At 67.3% G+C, this 16,670-nt stretch overlaps 1 protein-coding gene across 4 annotated transcripts in view; it reads left to right on the top strand.

Moving 5' to 3' along the window:
• The window catches only part of CELSR1 (cadherin EGF LAG seven-pass G-type receptor 1), a 116,983-nt gene that overhangs the window by 76,448 nt on the left and 23,865 nt on the right, over nucleotides 1–16,670 (top strand). For all 4 annotated transcript variants that reach the window (XM_051828133.3, XM_089307771.1, XM_051828136.3 and 1 more), the window contains exons 6-14: nucleotides 3,499–3,656; nucleotides 4,514–4,677; nucleotides 5,034–5,159; nucleotides 6,609–6,775; nucleotides 10,459–10,644; nucleotides 12,627–12,740; nucleotides 14,223–14,397; nucleotides 14,665–14,806; nucleotides 15,660–15,780. In XM_051828133.3, coding sequence (XP_051684093.3) covers nucleotides 3,499–3,656; nucleotides 4,514–4,677; nucleotides 5,034–5,159; nucleotides 6,609–6,775; nucleotides 10,459–10,644; nucleotides 12,627–12,740; nucleotides 14,223–14,397; nucleotides 14,665–14,806; nucleotides 15,660–15,780 — 1,353 coding nt within the window. The remainder of the gene's footprint in view (nucleotides 1–3,498; nucleotides 3,657–4,513; nucleotides 4,678–5,033; nucleotides 5,160–6,608; nucleotides 6,776–10,458; nucleotides 10,645–12,626; nucleotides 12,741–14,222; nucleotides 14,398–14,664; nucleotides 14,807–15,659; nucleotides 15,781–16,670) is intronic.

Raw genomic sequence — 16,670 nt, 5'->3', positions numbered from 1 at the left:
GAGTGACAGGGACCCAACTGCTCGGGCATCACCATCGCCTCTCAGAGCGCCTGCTGGCAGGAAGCTGGGATCAGGAACGGAGCCGGGACTCAAACCCAAGCGTTCCGGTCCCAGGCAGCAACCTCGCGGCTGCACCAAGCGCCGGCCCCACCGCTCCGCCCCTCCAGTGGCTGAGAGATGCCCGCCGTGTGGACAGAGCACTCACAGAGGTTCGGGCGCTTTCTGCCCTTGGACGGGCAGGAACTGCTGTCTGTCGGAGTCCCTGTCTTCCGTTCCTGAGTGGTGGGCACGCGGGGTGCACATGGACCAGCGGGGTGGGGCCGGGCTTTTCCACTGCGTGCCTGAGCCCCTGCAGCCAGTGGGGCAGGACAGGTGATGCCGCCCTGCCGAGCAGGGGCCAGGGCCCAGACCTGGCAGGTTCTCAGTTCTGTGCTGGTCCTGCCCACTCTTGTCCTGAGAGGGCTTGGTTCCCTGGCCAGAGGGCCGTCCCTTATGCCCGCACGCGTGTCCGTGTGCATGTGCACACGTGCGCCGTCAGACCTGCCCCCGGCAGGCTCCTCTGCACGGCTCTGAATGCCAGCGTGGGCGTCTCCGTCTCCAGTCCCCTCTTCTCTCTGGATGCCAGCGTGGGCGTCTCCGTCTCCAGTCCCCTCTTCTCTCTGGATGCCAGCGTGGGCGTCTCCGTCTCCAGTCCCCTCTTCTCTCTGGATGCCAGCGTGGGCGTCTCCGTCTCCAGTCCCCTCTTCTCTCTGGATGCCAGCGTGGGCGTCTCCGTCTCCAGTCCCCTCTTCTCTCTGGATGCCAGCGTGGGCGTCTCCGTCTCCAGTCCCCTCTTCTCTCTGAATGCCAGCGTGGGCGTCTCCGTCTCCAGTCCCCTCTTCTCTCTGGATGCCAGCGTGGGCGTCTCCGTCTCCAGTCCCCTCTCCTCGCTGCTTCTCTGCTCCCGCGGCTCCGAGCCGCCGATTGCCGGCAGGGGTTTACGGCAATTGCAATTTTGTAAATAGCAGCTTCGTCTCATTAAGGCTTCCTGAGCTAAATGCTGTTTATGTCCTTTCTCCGAAAGCCTCCCGCCCATTCCCAAAAATGTAAATTACAAGCTGTGAAGATAATAGGGGCTCCCTGAGCACAGGGCGGCTCTGCTGGGGATCGCACCTAACACTTAAACACCCCCATAATGGGCCCTTCCGTGTGCTCAGCAGGAAGGGGGTGATCGTTAACGCTCACCTAACTGTTGCCTAACGTGCCGCCCTGATAGCTCATCAGAACTTGTGGTCTCATCATCACCCAGAAAAGGGAAAATATTACCCAGTACCTGGGGATAGCCTCCCTTTCATAGACGGAGGGCTTGTGAGAGACTCACGCATCTCCTTCCAACATCCTATCCATATATATTTTTAAACATGATTATTTGAAAGGCAGAGCTAGAGATCTTCCATCCACTGGTTCACTCCCCTGGGGCTGGGCCAGGCCAAAGTCAGGAGCCAGGAGCTTCTTCCAGGTCTCCCACGCAGGTGCAGGGGCCCGAGCACTGGGCCATCTTCTGCTGCTTTCCCAGGAGCACTAGCAGGGAGCTGGATTGGAAGTGGAGCAGCCGGGATTCAAACCGGCACCCATAAGGGGTGCCAGCCTTGCAGGCAGTGGCCTGACCAGTGCACTGCTGCGCTGGTCCTCTGTCTCGCACACAGAGGGGCTGAGGCACAGGTCACGTGGGTGGGTGAGGCAGCATGCAGGGCCCTGGGCACACTGCACTGCTCCGTGGGGGCTGCCTGGGCGATGAGACCCTGGAGTCACACAGCTCAGCCACTTGGTGCAGTCGCCGTTCACAGTGGCTTCAGGCGCTGCCTTGCAGCCCCTTGGCCCAGTCAGGCCCATCGCTCAGGCAGAAAATTCTAGATTTATTTTGGGCTGTGCAGTTGTTTCCTGTCAAGAGACAGGGTGGGCAGCTTAATGAAATAAGTTTTTTTTGTTGTTGTTGTTGTTTTGTTTGAGAGAGTTACACAGAGAGAAAGAGAGAATGATCTTCCAGCCACTGGTTCACTCCCCAAATGGCTGCAACGGCTGGAGCTGGGCCAGTCCAAAACCAGGAGCCAGGGGCTTCTTCCAGGTCTCCCACGCGGGTGCAGGGGCCCAAGGACTTGGGCCATCTGCTGCTGCTTTCCCAGGCCATAGCTGAGAGCTGGATGGGAAGTGGAGCAGCCGGGACTAGAACCAGCGCCCATATGGGGTGCCAACGCCACAGCCAGAGGCTTAGCTCACTACGCCACAGCACCGGCCTCCAAAATTCCATGTATTTATGACTGCATTTCCGGTACTATGGTGAAGCAGCAGTCTCATCGTGCTGTAAACTCAGTGCCCCTTGGCTGCCATGGAGGCACCGGGCCCCTGACTTGGGGGAGGGGGGGCGGCTCGTGGCTGGGCTGTGGCGAGAAGCTTCTGCCCCTTGCCGCCTGGGAGGCCTGGTGGCTGGCCCTTCCCCTGCCCCCTTGGTGTCCAGGGGGTGCAGATGGAGAAAAACTTCTGCAGCCTGGTCCAGCAGACCCAGCCCTCGGCTGCCGTGGGTGTTTCTGGAACTCCGAGACCTGCAGTCCACGTCTCACGTGGCCGTCGAGCGTGGGACATCAGGAGCTCGGCTTCTTCCAACAGTCTCCATGTCCATCCCTGGACAGCAAGCCCAGCCACCCCCGAAAGGGGTCCTGGGCGGGGAGCAGGAGTGGGAGTGGCCCTGTGGGCAGGGCCGGAGGTTCAGGGAGCTGTGGGCAAGGCGGCTCCGTCTGGGTACACGGTGGGGTCCCCGAAGGGTGCAGAAAGCAATCATGGAGGTGACCGGGCATCAGAGGTAGACGGCTCCCAGCCTGGACAGTGGCCGCCACACAGCTGGAGGAGGCAGCCCGCGTCCCTGGCGTCCTGCCCGTGGGACTCGCTGTGGGGAGAGCAGGAGCCTGGTGGGGGCTGTTGGCAGGGGTGGGGTGACAAGAGGATGCCCACGTGTGGAGTCCCAGCTGTGGGTACTCAGAAGGAGGGGCCAGCGGCTCAGGGAACGCACACTGGGCCATTCCTGCTGCACAGTTCTGGGGCTTGGACAGCCAAGGTCAAGGTGTCACATGTGCTGCTCCCTTGGAAGGCTCCGGGTGGGGGCCCCTCCCTGCCGCCTCGCTAGCCGTTAGTGGCCGTCACCAACAACATCCTCGCTGTTCCTTGCCTTGGAGACAGTGGCTCTGCCTCCTGCGTCACATGGCGCCCTCCCTGTGTGTGTTCCTGCAGGATGCCCGTCGCCTGGGTCAGGGCCCGCCCTACTCCACTGCAATCTTGGCTGCTTAGCCTGCGAGTGCCCTGGTTCCCAAGGGCCACGTGGGAGGCTCTGGGAAGGGCATGGACGGGGGGCATCGTGCAGTCCAGCATGGCCGGTTGGGGGAACTTGCCCCCGTCAGCCCGCCTCCCTCCGGGCAGAGTGGCGGCACCTGCTGAGACGTGACGCCGCCATGCGTTCTCTCCCGACAGCCCAACATCGGCCGCCTGGGCCTGCCCCACGGGCCGTCTGGAGAGAAGGTGGCCGTGGTGACCGTGGACGACTGTGACACCGCCGTGGCCGTGCGCTTCGGAAGCTTCATCGGCAACTACAGCTGCGCTGCCCAGGGCACCCAGAGTGGTTCCAAGAAGTGAGCCATCCGGGGGTCCACCCCCCCCCCAACAGCCACTGCTTCCTTCCCAGGGCTAGACCCCACACAGGGCCCCTGGCTTCCCCAGTCCATTCTGGAGCCAATTCCGTGGCGGGGGCACCTTCCCTCCACAGAGACTTCTCCAAGAAGCACCCTGGGCGGCGTCCATCAGAGACCCAGCCAGGGTGTGACAGTGGCTGGCCGCTCCCGGGGCCATCCCCAGTCACTGGCTGTGTCCCAGGAAACCCTGGTGCCTGGGACTCCCAGGCCCTGTCACCCTGCTGTCCTTCTGAGGGCTCCTTAGAGGTCAGGGACAGAGAAATTCTGACCTTGATGTCCGGGACCACCATCTGGCTTCTGTCTGCTACGCCAGAGTGCGGCGCTGGCTGGCCTTGGTCCCGGTTGTCTTGGTGGGGTGCTGAGTGAGCCTTTGGACTGACACGGGCCTGGCAGAGTCCCTGGCTGCCTGTGGACCGCGCCCCCCGCAGGCAGAGCCCTCGTCCAGGGCTGCACGGCTGCCCGGGCAGACCAAGTGCCCTTCCCTCCACATCCATTCCTTTCTCTGGGGGTCTCAGGGGCCGGGGGAAGGGAGGCGGCTTCCGCGTGGCATCGTCCAGAGCTCAGGGCGCGTGTACCGCTGCACGTCCTGCTGAGCTGTGGACTGGCCTGGGGGTGGCACTCGGCGGGCAGTCCGTGGTGGACCTGAAACATCCACTACGCAGGACACGGAGCAGGTGGGAGACACCGAGGCAGAGAGCCGGAAGGGGCCAGGACCCCGCTGGAGGCGTTTCGGGCAGAGGGGCCCGGCTGCCGCCGCCTCTTCCCACGCGGACTCAGAGAACGGCTTGCCTCCACAGGTCCCTGGATCTCACGGGGCCTCTGCTCCTGGGCGGCGTCCCCAACCTGCCCGAAGACTTCCCGGTGCACAACCGGCAGTTCGTGGGCTGCATGCGGAACCTGTCCATCGACGGCAGGAACGTGGACATGGCTAGCTTCATCGCCAACAACGGCACCAGGGCAGGTACGGGTGGCCGCCGGGCAGGAGGGGCTGCTCCCGCATCCCTGGGGGCTGTGGGCGCCCCCTGGAGTGAGCCCTGCAGCCTGGAGCTGGGATGTGCTGCCCGCCGTCTGATGACGCTGCTGCCCCTGTGGCTGGGCCGGAGCCGACTGGAGCACACACCCCCCCGGGGTCCCGATGGTGTCCCCAGGCGACCAGGGGGCTGCGTGATGGCCTGGAGGCCAGAGTGCCTGTGCCTCTCAGTCTTGTGTTCTCACCGTGGCCGCAGGGCCTCTGGTGCCATTTCCACCCACGGGGCCCCGGCCGTGGGAAGCCAGGAGGGTCCCCCGCTGAGGCCAGGCTCTGTCCTGTGTTGCCAGGCTGTGCCGCCCAGAGGAACTTCTGTGACGAGACCTGGTGCCAGAACGGGGGCACCTGTGTCAACAGGTGGAACACCTACCTCTGCGTGTGTCCGCTCCGCTTCGGCGGGAAGAACTGCGAGCAAGGTGAGGCCTGGCGCTGTCCCCGCCCCCGCCCACGGCAGCTCCCCGAGGCAGGTGCCTGGGGCCACTGCGCAGTGCAGCTCTGAGGTTAGAGCAGACTTGGGGCCCCACCTGCAGGAGGTGGCACCTGCTCTGAGCGTGAGGGCGCGGGTTGTGAGGGCCAGGAGCGCAGCCCGGTGCAGAGTGCCCCCCACCCCCCACCCCCAGGGGCTGCTTGCTGAGTGCATCAAGGAGTCCCCGCCCCCACCCCCACCCCCGCCCCCGCTGTGAGGAGCCGTCACCGGTGCTCATGGGTCTTTGATAAGCAGGTGCTGTCCTGCTTCAACCTCAGGTGAACCCAAAGGGGAGGGGCTGAGGCCAGGTCAGTCTGGGTCAGCCCGTCTGGCTCTAGCTTCAGGTTCCCCCTGAGCAAGTCAAAGGCTCTGAGAAGCCCCGCAGACCCCAGCCCACGGGAGGACGAGGCGGCAGCGGCTCAGGCCCCTGGCCCGAGTCCCGACCCTAGGCCTGCACAGCTGGTGCTGCATGGCTCCCAAGGCCGTGGAGTCAAGTGCTCCCCCCCGCCCTGTGCCCCACAGAACTGAGAAGCCCAGAGTGAGACTGTGGGGGGCCCGGGGCCTGCCTTAGACTCTCAGGGTCGATGAACGAAATTGGGGGGTCCTGCCACAGACAGTGAGGAGGGCGAAAGGCAGTGGGCCATGTGGGTGGTGGGCGGTGAGCAGTCTCGGGGGTCAGGGGTCCGGGGTCAAGGGCCAAGAACGTGCTGACCTGAAGGCAGGTGATGAGAACTGGGTTACACCTGTGAGACTTAAAGTCAGGGCCACTCCTGTCTATGTAGGGGTCAGGCCCTCCTTGGGCAGCACGGAGGCTTGGTCGTGGGGTGGCAGGGGTCCCAGCTCCAGGCAGTGCCCGGCGGCCGTGCCCAGCCAGAGCCCGGCTGCACCGGAGCAGACAGGCGAGAGCAGGAAGCACATCCCTGTGGCTGTGGACCTCGCCGGCGCACGGAGGCGTTGGGGTGAGGCTCCCGGCCGGCCCGCCGGCTGCCCCTGGCAGGCCTGGAGGCGGAGCGACGCTGTCTGACGAGATGTCACATCTGCCCCTGCGCCCTGGGGTTTCCCAGGTGTGGCTGGACAGTGTCGCCAGCAGGGCTCCCCCAAGTTGCTGGGAGGACCCAGGGAGCCTGGGGCTCCTCTGTCTCTGGGCTCATCCCAGGAGTGGCGAGAGAGCTGGAGGCCCTCCCCAGACACGCGTGTGCTGCGTTTCCTGCAGGCCACCCCTCTGCCTCTGGCCCAGCCCGAGCGCCCCTTGCCACGCCCTGGCCGAGTTCAGGAGTCGCGGGTGGCGGGCGGCAGCTGCAGGCTCGGGGTCTGATGCAGCACACGTGCAAGTCCGAGGAGGGCCTGGCCTGCCCAGGACCCCGCCCCTCACCCCCGCCCCCCACGTCTGTGTCTGCAGCCATGCCCCACCCCCAGCGCTTCAGCGGCGAGAGCCTCGTGTCCTGGAGCGAGCCGGACATCACCATCTCCGTGCCCTGGTACCTGGGGCTCATGTTCCGCACCCGGAGGGAGGACGGTGTGCTTGTGGCGGCCACCGCGGGCACGTCCTCCAGGCTCCGTCTCCAGGTGAGGGGCCCCTGCACTCCTCCCCGCCCCCACCCCCCGCGTTCCCCAGTGGAAACGTGAGTGCCGTTCTCGAGTGACAACACAATCGGGCCATTCACGACCGAGAGGCGCGGGCACCGCAGCGAGCAGCGCCGAGTCCCGAGGGGGTTCCGTCTCCAGCCCTTTCCTCCAGCATGGCCGGGAGGGAGGCAGGTGAACCCAGGGCCGGGGGGGGGGGGGGCAGCCTAAGTCAGCTGAGGGGCGGCTGAGACGCAGCCCCAGCCCCCTGCGGCCTGTGGGGCTGGCCTTGGTGGGGACAGTCACACGGGGGCGGGGCCTGCACCAGCCACGGCCGTGGCCCAGTGGTGTGGCCAGTAGTGGCTGGCTCAGCTGGCGGCTCGCGTGGCCTCCCAGTGTGTTCTCCGTTTTGGTCTTTGCCTTTTGGTTGACGTGAGGCATGGGTGGGAGTTCCTGAAGGCAGGTTATTTCGTGGCCTCTGTCTCGGGGTTTTTGCATCACAAATAGTTGCACTTAGGTGCTTCCCGTGAGAGCCGGGAGAAGTCGCCTCCATTGAGGAGATGGTGGGGGGCTGCCTCTGGCGGGGGCGGGGCCTGGCATTTGCAGGTGTGGTGGTGCCGGTGCCTGCACTCCCTGGAACCCTCGGCTTTCTCAGGCGACCTGGGTACGCCTCCCCAGGCCCATCGTGGCTTCTGTCCACAGTGAGGGAGGCGGCAGGTGTGGGCCCCAAGTCCCCTCACGGCAGCGCCAAGCTCGCCAGCCCCCTCAGAGCCAGCTCGCCTCCCTGGGGAGCTGCCTGGGCAGGCGCCGCAGCCACGCTGGAAGGAACCTGTGAGCATCTCTGTGTGTGTACCGGTGTCTGTACATGTACACATGTGTGCGTGTGTGTGTACATGTGTGAGACAGGAGTGGCACGGACTTCCTGCCCATAGGAGAGCCTGGGGCCCTCCCCCTCATGTGTCCCCTCCTCCCCACCCATGTCCCCTCCTCTGTCCCCCACGTGTCCCCTCCTCTCCCACGTGGCCCCTGGAGCTGAGCTCACTTCTGTCTTCCTCACTGGCCAGGATGCTCGTTCTACGTGGGGAGTGGCTTGACTCCGGGGCAGCATGGGGTGGTGCCGTGGGTCTGGGGGAAACTGAGGCTCAGCCCGGTGGTGACTCGCTGCCCCCGTCCCTTGCCCTCGTGGACGGCCCATCTGGAACTGTTTCTGTGTGGCAAGGAGGGGCGGGACCCCAGCATTTCCCGGAGGCAGTGGGGCGGGGGGCTCAGAGCCCAAGCAGGAGCCCGTGAGCCCCAGGGGCCGCCCCCATGCACCCCCGTCCTGGCTCAGGATTGTTTTCAGCCTGCCCCGCCGGGTCTAGCGTGGGAGGGCTCAGCACCCCACTGCCGCCGGTTCTCCCGCCTAAGCCGGTGACGTCAGCTGCTCCCCACCCAGGCAGATGCTCGGCGAGCGAGGTTCTGCCGGGGGACGTGTTTCCCTGGCGGGTTCGCGCTTGGAACGGATGGCCTTGGCTGTTCTTGTCGGGGTGATGATGGAGCGTCGTCGCCCGGCTAAGGGGTCTGTAGGAAAATCGTGCGTGTTCGGGAGACACCGCCGGGGGCCCTGCGGCCCCGTCCTGTCTGAGTGATGACGTCACTGGAAGCGCATCCAAACTTAGGGTTGTTTTTTCCAGAGACAGCAGCCAGGCCTCTCCGTGGGAGGCTGGGGGGCCGGGGTGGGGGCCTCACAGGGACCTGGCAGCCCCCAGTGGTCTGCCAGGCACAGCAAGGGTGTTCCATCTGACAGGTGTGGCTTACAGGCTGCAGGACCCGCCCCCCGGGGCTACCAGACAATTAGGGTGATGGCTCCAGGTGCCCTAAATCCACCTGCACTGTCGGGGAGACAGCCTGCTGTGCCGACTGCCCCTTAGGCCCGCGGCAGCCCTGAGGTGGGAGGCGGCTCCTGCCACATGCCAGGTGCCCGGGCCGGGGCCGGGGCTTATCCTGTGGGTGGCGCTTTTGTCTAGACCAGCATCACTTCATCGTTGACCCAAGAATGAGAATGGTGGGGAAATACAAGCAGAGGAAAGAAGCAGCAAATTCTAAGGCGGCTCTGCTGCCCAGACCCCCGGTCAGTGTGCGTGAGTGGCCGATGCCCTCCGAGAGACTGGGTCCCTCTGGTGTCCCCAGGGCTCTGCCGGTGTCCAGAGGGTGAAGGTCACTGACTGTGGAGCTCAGTCTACACTGGCTTGTTCTTTCATTTGCTTTGTCAGGTACTGAGAGAAGGAAATTAAAATCTTGATCTTTTTAAAAGTTTATTTATTTGAAAGTTAGAGTTAGAGGGGAAAACAGAGGTCTTCCATCCACTCCCCAGATGGCCGCAACGTCCAGGGCTGGGCCAGGCTGAAGCCAGGAGCTTCCTCCGGGTCTCCCATGTGGGTGCAGGGCCCAAGCACTCGGGCTGTCCTCTGCTGCTTTCCCAGGCCACAGCAGGGAGCTGGATTGGAAGTGGAGCAGCCGGGACTCAAACTAGCACCCATATGGGATGCCGGTGTCGCAGGCGGAGGCTTAGCCCACTCTGCCACGCCGCTGACCCCCGACCTTAAACGTGACACTTCACGGACCAGGGGCCGCGGTGGCACCAGTGTTTCTCAGAGGCTCTGAGGCCCTGCAGCCACTTCACGTCCGTCCGATGATCCGCCGTCGGCATCCCTGTGGCCAGATGGCTCTCCCCTGCCGTCTCGTTTTCCCAGCGTCCTATCCGGTCTCCTTACGCACTTGGTTACTTTTTATTAAGTGCTAAGCACAGGTCTGAAAAAACGAGAGGGGCCGGCATTGTGCGGCAGTGGGTAAGGCCGACCCTGCAGTGCTGCCGTTCCCGTGGGCTCCGGTTCAAGTCCCAGCCGCTCCACTTCCCATCCAGCTCCCTGCGAATGCGCCTGGGGAGGCAGCGGAAGACGGCCAAGTGCTTGGGGGCCCTGCACCGCTGGGGAGACCTGATGGGGGTCTGGGCTCCTGGCTTTAGCCTGGCCCAGGCCCTGCTGTTGCGGCCACTTGGGGAGTGACCAGTGGATGGAAGATCTCCCTCTGTCCCTGTAACTCTGCCTTTCAAGTAAACGAGTAAAGTTCTCAAGGAACAGCTAGCGGGGCTGCTGGGGCGCCAGCCCCCAGGGCCTTTAACGCAGTCCCAGATGGGGGAGCTGCAAGCCCCGGGGGTCTGCTTCCTGCTCACTGAAGCGCAGGGGTCCCAGCCCAGCGCCAGGGTGGGAAAGTGCCCCCTCCCCGGCCCTAGCACCCCCTGAACCCCAGTGCACATCCCCACTGGGCTCCGCAGCCCGAAGACCCGGGGCCACCCCCACGCTCTGCTCGGGGCACGGCCGGGCGGCGCCCGCAGCCACGCTGACGCCCCAGCAGCTGCCGCGTAGCGTTTTGTACTGGACGCCGCCACCCAGCCCTCACTGGGCCGGAGGACCTTGGCCTTGGCCTTGGCCACGCTGTCGTGAGACGCGAGTGGCCAGGCCAGTAGCGGGCTGGGGTCTGCCTTCTGTGCAGGGAGCTGGATGTGGTGGGCCGGTCCCGCCTCCTACAGGGCTCACCGGCATGGGGTGGGGGTCAGCCCCAGTCGGATCGGCGTCCGAGTCTGGTGCGGCCTCTCGGGGGCCCCGCCCAGCTCCGCTCTGACTGTGCGGTCGCCGCGCCCCCCGCAGATCCTCAACAGCCACGTCCAGTTCGAGGTGTCCCACGGCCCGTCCGAGGTGGCGTCCGTGAGCCTGCCCAGGTCCCGCGTGAGCGACGGGGAGTGGCACCACGTGCTGATCGAGCTCCGGAGCGCCAAGGACGGCAAGGACATCAAGTACCTGGCGGCCCTGACCCTGGACTACGGCGTGGACCAGGTGAGGGGAGGACACGAGCGCGGGGGCCGCGCTGCCTCTCCTGGTTCCCGGTGCTCCTGGGGCTCGGGGGTGAGGACAGCCGAGGGGCAGTGGGCACAGCCGGGGAACCGGACGTCTGTGCGACGCCCCGCCCTCGAGGGTCCCGAGGGCTCGCAGCTCAGACCACGGAGCTGCCGCGTGCCCAGGACCTGCTTCCCGGGCCGGGGACTCTCCCACGCATCCCCACGCCACCAGCGCGTGGACGCCCTGCCCTGGTAGGGAAGCTCCTGCTCGCCCCGTGACGCTCCTCACCCGCGGCTTTTCTCACGCTGTGACGTGGCCACTCCTCACCCGCGACTTTTCTCACGCTGGGACGTGGCCGCTCCTCACCCGCGACTTTTCTCACGCTGTGACGTGGCTACTCACCTGCGACTTTTCTCATGCTGTGACGGGGCTACTCCGCACCCGCGACTTTTCTCACGCTGCGATGTGACTACTCTCCCGCGAGTTTTCTCACGCTGTAACGTGGCTACTCCGCACCCGCGACTTTTCTCACGCTGTGATGTGGCTACTCCTCACCCCGTGACTTTTCTCTCGCTGTGACGTGGCGCCTCATGCCGGAACCGGAACTATTCTCATCCTGTGACTTTTCTCACGCTGTGGCTCCTCACCCCCTCGATGTTTCTCACATTGTGACATGGCTCCTGCTTGCCTCGCGATGCTTCTCACGCTATGGTTTCTCCACACTCCGTGACGTTTCTCACACTGTGACGTGATGCCTCATCGCCCTGCGACTCTCCTCATCCCGCGACTTTTCTCACACTGTGGCTCCTCACCCTGTGACTTTCCTCATACCATGATGCAGTTCCTCACCCTGCGACATTTCTCACACTGACGTGATTCCCCGCGACGCTTCACTTAATGGCGCCTCCTCATCCCGCAACTTTTCTCACGCTATGGTTTTTCCTCGCCCCGTGACTGTTTTTCACACTGTGGCTCCCAACCCCGCGACTCTTCTCACAGTGACGTGATTCCTCGCCGCACGATGCTTCTCACACTGTGACGTGGTTCCTGCTGTTCCCATAACGCTTCACACCCCGTGACTTTTCTTACACCATGACGGGGTTCCTCCTCACCCTGTGACGTTTCTCACACGGTGACGTGGTTCCTCCTCACCTCGCGACTCTTCTCACCCCATGACTTCTCTCGCCCCTTAACTTCTCTCACACTCTGCTTCCGGCTCTCCCAGTTATTCTTCTCATCCTGTGTTCTCACCCTGTGACTTTTTTCACACCAGGGTTCCTAACGTTTGATTTTCCTCGCGGCGCTCCTCACCCTGCGACATTTCTCATGTCGTGACTTCTCTCACGCTATGGCGCCTCTGACCCTTCACACTGTGACTTTTCTCGCGCTGTGGCTCCTTCTCACGCCATGACTTCTCACCCTGTGACCCTTCTCACCTCGTGACCCGCCTCACCCCGCGAATTTTCTCACCGTGTGACTTTTTTCACACCGTGGCTCTTCCTCACTGTGACTTTTCTCACACCGCGAGCCGTCTTACCCGTGGCCCCTCCTCACCCCGTGACTTTTTTCACACTGTGGCTCCTCCTCGCGCCGCAGCTCCTGTCACCCCGTGGCCCACGTGTCCGGCTGCTGACCACTTCGGCAGGGCTGCGGCCGGACACACAGCCAGCCACGCTCGGCCCTGGGACGCCTGCGCCGGGCCGGGTCCTCTCCTGGGGGCCGGAGTGGCCCCGCGGAGCGCGCAGGGCCGGGTCCTCTCTCGGGGGCCGGAGTGGCCCCGCGGAGCGCGCAGGGCCGGGTCCTCTCTCGGGGGCCGGAGTGGCCCCGCGGAGCGCGCAGGGCCGGGTCCTCTCCTGGGGGCCGGAGTGGCCCGCGGAGCGCGCAGGGCCGGGTCCTCTGTGGGGGCCGGAGTGTGCCCGCGCGGGCTGCTTTGTCCTGCGTGGCGGCCGCGCCGCAGAGCCCCTGCCCTCTGTGCGCAGAACACGGTGCAGATCGGGAGCCAGCTGCCCGGGCTGAAGATGAGGAGCGTGTTCGTCGGCGGCGAGTCCGAGGACAAGGTGTCCGTGCGCCGGGGCTTCCGCGGCTGCATGCAGGTGCGCGGGCGGGGCGGGACGCCCGCGGGCCCCCCCCCCCCCCGGCTCCCCTCAGCCCCCCACGCCGCGCCCCACCCCGCCGTGGTCGGCCGCCGCGCTCTGCCTGGGTGACGGCCCAGAGCCCACCCGAGGGGCCCCTCGCACCTGGCCCCCGCCACCGCCCACCCGAGGGGCCCCAGGCGCCTGGTCCCCGCCACCGCCCACCCGAGGAGCCCCCCGCGACTGGTACCCACCACGGCCCACCCGAGGGGCCCCGCGCGCCTGGCTCCCGCCCCCGCCCACCCGAGGGGCCCCGCGCGCCTGGTTCCCGCCCACCCGAGGGGTCTCGCGTGCCTGGGTGACAGTCCAGAGCCCACCCGAGGGGCCCCCCGCGACTGGTACCCACCACCGCCCACCCGAGGGTCCCCGCGCGCCTGGCTCCCGCCACCGCCCACCCGAGGGGCCCCGCGCGCCTGGCTCCCGCCACCGCCCACCCGAGGGGCCCCGCGCACCTGGCCCCCGCCACCGCCCACCCGAGGAGCCCCCCGCGACTGGCACCCACCACCGCCCACCCGAGGGGCCCCGTGCGCCTCGTAGCCACCACCGCCCACCTGAGGGGTCTCGCGTGCCTGGGTGACAGCCCAGAGCCCACCCGAGGGGTCTTGCATGCCTGGCCCCCGCCCATCCGAGGAGCCCCGCACGCCTGGCCCCCCGCCACTGCCCACCCGACGGGCCCTGCGCGCCTGGCTCCCGCCACCGCCCACCCAAGGGGCCCCGCGCGCCTGGCCCCCGCCCACCCGAGGGGTCTCGCATGCCTGGGTGACAGTCCAGAGCCCACCCGAGGGGCCCCCCGCGACTGGTACCCACCACCGCCCACCCGAGGGGCCCCGCGCGCCTGGCTCCCGCCCCCGCCCACCCGAGGGGCCCCGCGCGCCTGGTTCCCGCCCACCCGAGGGGTCTCGCGTGCCTGGGTGACAGTCCAGAGCCCACCCGAGGGGCCCCCCGCGACTGGTACCCACCACCGCCCACCCGAGGGGCCCCGCGCGCCTGGCTCCCGCCCCCGCCCACCCGAGGGGCCCCGCGCGCCTGGTTCCCGCCCACCCGAGGGGTCTCGCGTGCCTGGGTGACAGTCCAGAGCCCACCCGAGGGGCCCCCCGCGACTGGTACCCACCACCGCCCACCCGAGGGTCCCCGCGCGCCTGGCTCCCGCCACCGCCCACCCGAGGGGCCCCGCGCGCCTGGCTCCCGCCACCGCCCACCCGAGGGGCCCTGCGCGCCTGGCCCCCGCCCACCCGAGGGGTCTCCTGTACCTGGCCCCCGCCCACCCGAGGGGTCTCCTGTACCTGGCCCCCGCCCACCCGAGGGGCCCAAGTGCTCTGCCGGCCAAAGTGTCCTCCGAGGCCTCCCCTGGGGCTCCGAGGGGCAGCGCGAACTCGGGGCACCCAGACGCCTCCGTCCGCCCCCGGGGTCCCTCCAGCGCCCGCCGCCTTTTCCCGACCGCAGGGAGTGAGGATGGGGGAGACGTCCACCACCGTGGCCACCCTCAACATGAAGGACGCGCTCAAGGTCAGGGTGAAGGACGGCTGCGACGTGGAGGACCCCTGCGCCTCCGGGCCCTGCCCCCCGCACAGCCGCTGCCGCGACGCCTGGGACGGCTACACCTGCGTCTGCGAGGCGGGTGAGCCCCGCCGCCCTGCAGCTGGGCGCTGCGGCCCCTCCCCGGGACCCCCTCGTCACGTTCGGGTCACGAGGAACCTCCCAGACTCGGCACGGGTCTCCATCGGGGGTCGCTGCTGGCCTGCGCGCCTGCGGGCCCCGTGCCCCGCGGGCCCTGGTGCGCCCAGTTGGCGCCGTCGCCCCCACCCCACCCCTTCCGCCGCGGGGAAGCCACACGCCAGGGTTCCCGCGCGTCCCGTGTGGACGTTCACGCCGCCCCGTCCCGCAGGGTACTTCGGAAGGAAGTGCGTGGACGCGTGCGAGCTGAACCCCTGCGAGCACGTGGCGGCCTGCGTGCGCGCCCCCGGCTCCCCGCGGGGCTACGCGTGTGCCTGCGGGCCCGGCCGCTTCGGGCCCTACTGCGAGCACAGGTGAGCGGCGCCGTGGCCCCGTGACCCCGTGACCCCGTGGCCCGTCCTGGTCGTCTCGGGCTCGGGGCAGGTGCAGATCCCGGTACGGGGTTGAATTTTGTCAGACGTGGGGGGAAATAAGTGAGGGTCCGATTGGGCATCTCGGAACAACTGTGTTTCCGGCCACTGTCCGCCCCCGAGACGGGGCAGGGCGGGTTCGCCGGGATCCCCGAGGTGCGGGGGCGCGGGCCTGGCGTGCGTGGATCCCGGTGCAGGCAGCGCACGCAGCAGCAGGCTCTGGGCTCCCGGATGCCCCTTGGGAACACGCGGCACGGGAGTGCGGTCCGGTTCCGCCTGGTCTGCACCAGCGGAGACGCCAAGCCCCCCAGGCGGTGCCGCAGCCCTCGGTGGCTTTGCGGCAGGAGCCGCGAGGGTGCCAGCTCCGCCCCGCGTGGCCGCCTCTGCCTTCTGAGCCTGGTCGCGTGCGGGGACCCTCAGCGGGTGCCAGCGAGATGCCATTCAGGGAGAGCTTGGGGAGGGGGTGCTTTGGGAGCGTGGCGGGGTGGGGGCGGGAGGCTGAAGGGGGGGCGCCCTGGGGCGGAGCCTGAGGGGGGTGGGGAGGGGAGAGGTGGGTGACAGCCCAGGCGCAGAACCGGGGCGTGGATCCGGGCCGCACAGGCTCTGCAGGAAGGTGGCAGGGTCCGGTGCGTTAGGAGGAGGCACGGCCAGCTGAGGCTGAGCCAGGGCGGACTGGCGGCCGTGGGGGCGGGACAGGGGGCTGCAAACGCAGGCGGAAGCCCCCGCCCGAGTCCCCAGGCCGCCGCTTTGCAGCACGCGCCGCCCCAGCTCCATCTGCCGCCCGTTCTCCCCGCAGAGTGGACCTCCCGTGCCCCAGAGGCTGGTGGGGAAACCCCGTGTGCGGGCCCTGCCACTGCGCCGTCAGCAAAGGCTTCGACCCGAACTGCAACAAGACCAACGGCCAGTGCCAGTGCAAGGTGAGCCGGCCGCCGGGCCAGGCGGCGCCGTGTCTGCGTGCGCGCGCACTCACGTACCCCGCAGCTGCGTGCGCGCACTCAAGTACCCCGCAGCTGCGTGCACACACTCACGTACCCCGCGCCTGCGTGCGCGCACACTCATGTACCCCGCAGCTGCGTGTACTCACGTACCCCGCAGCTGTGTGCATACACTCACGTACCCCGCAGCTGTGTGCATACACTCACGTACCCCGCGCCTGCGTGCGCGCACTCACGTACCCCGCAGCTGCGTGCACACACTCATGTACCCCGCAGCTGCGTGTACTCACGTACCCCGCAGCTGTGTGCATACACTCACGTACCCCGCAGCTGCGTGCACACACACACGTACCCCGCGCCTGCGTGCGCGCACTCACGTACCCCGCGCCTGCGTGCGCACACTCACGTACCCCGCGCCTGCGTGCACACACACACCCCGCGCCTGCATGCACACACACACTTACCCCGCGCCTGCGTGCACACACTCACGTACCCTGCAGCTGCGTGCGCACACTCACGTACCCTGCGCCTGCGTGTGCGCACTCAAGTACCCCGCAGCTGCGTGTGCGCACACTCACGTACCCTGCGCCTGCGTGTGCGCACTCAAGTACCCCGCGGCTGCGTGTGCACACACTCACGTACCCTGCGCCTGCGTGTGCGCACTCCCGTACCCCGCAGCTGCGTGTGCGCACACTCACGTACCCTGCGCCTGCGTGTGCGCACTCAAGTACCCCGCAGCTGCGTGTGCGCACTCATGTACCCCGCGCCTGCGTGTGCGCACACTCACGTACCCCGCAGCTGCGTGCGCACACTCACGTACCCCTCGCCTGTGTGCGCGCACTCACGTACACGCCTGCGTGTGCGCACTCACG

The sequence above is a fragment of the Oryctolagus cuniculus genome, chromosome 11, assembly GCF_051225735.1.
Source record: "Oryctolagus cuniculus isolate XC-2025 breed Fujian yellow rabbit chromosome 11, ASM5122573v1, whole genome shotgun sequence".
In the NCBI taxonomy this organism is placed as follows: Eukaryota; Metazoa; Chordata; class Mammalia; order Lagomorpha; family Leporidae; genus Oryctolagus; species Oryctolagus cuniculus.
This window is presented reverse-complemented; position numbering and strand designations above follow the sequence as displayed.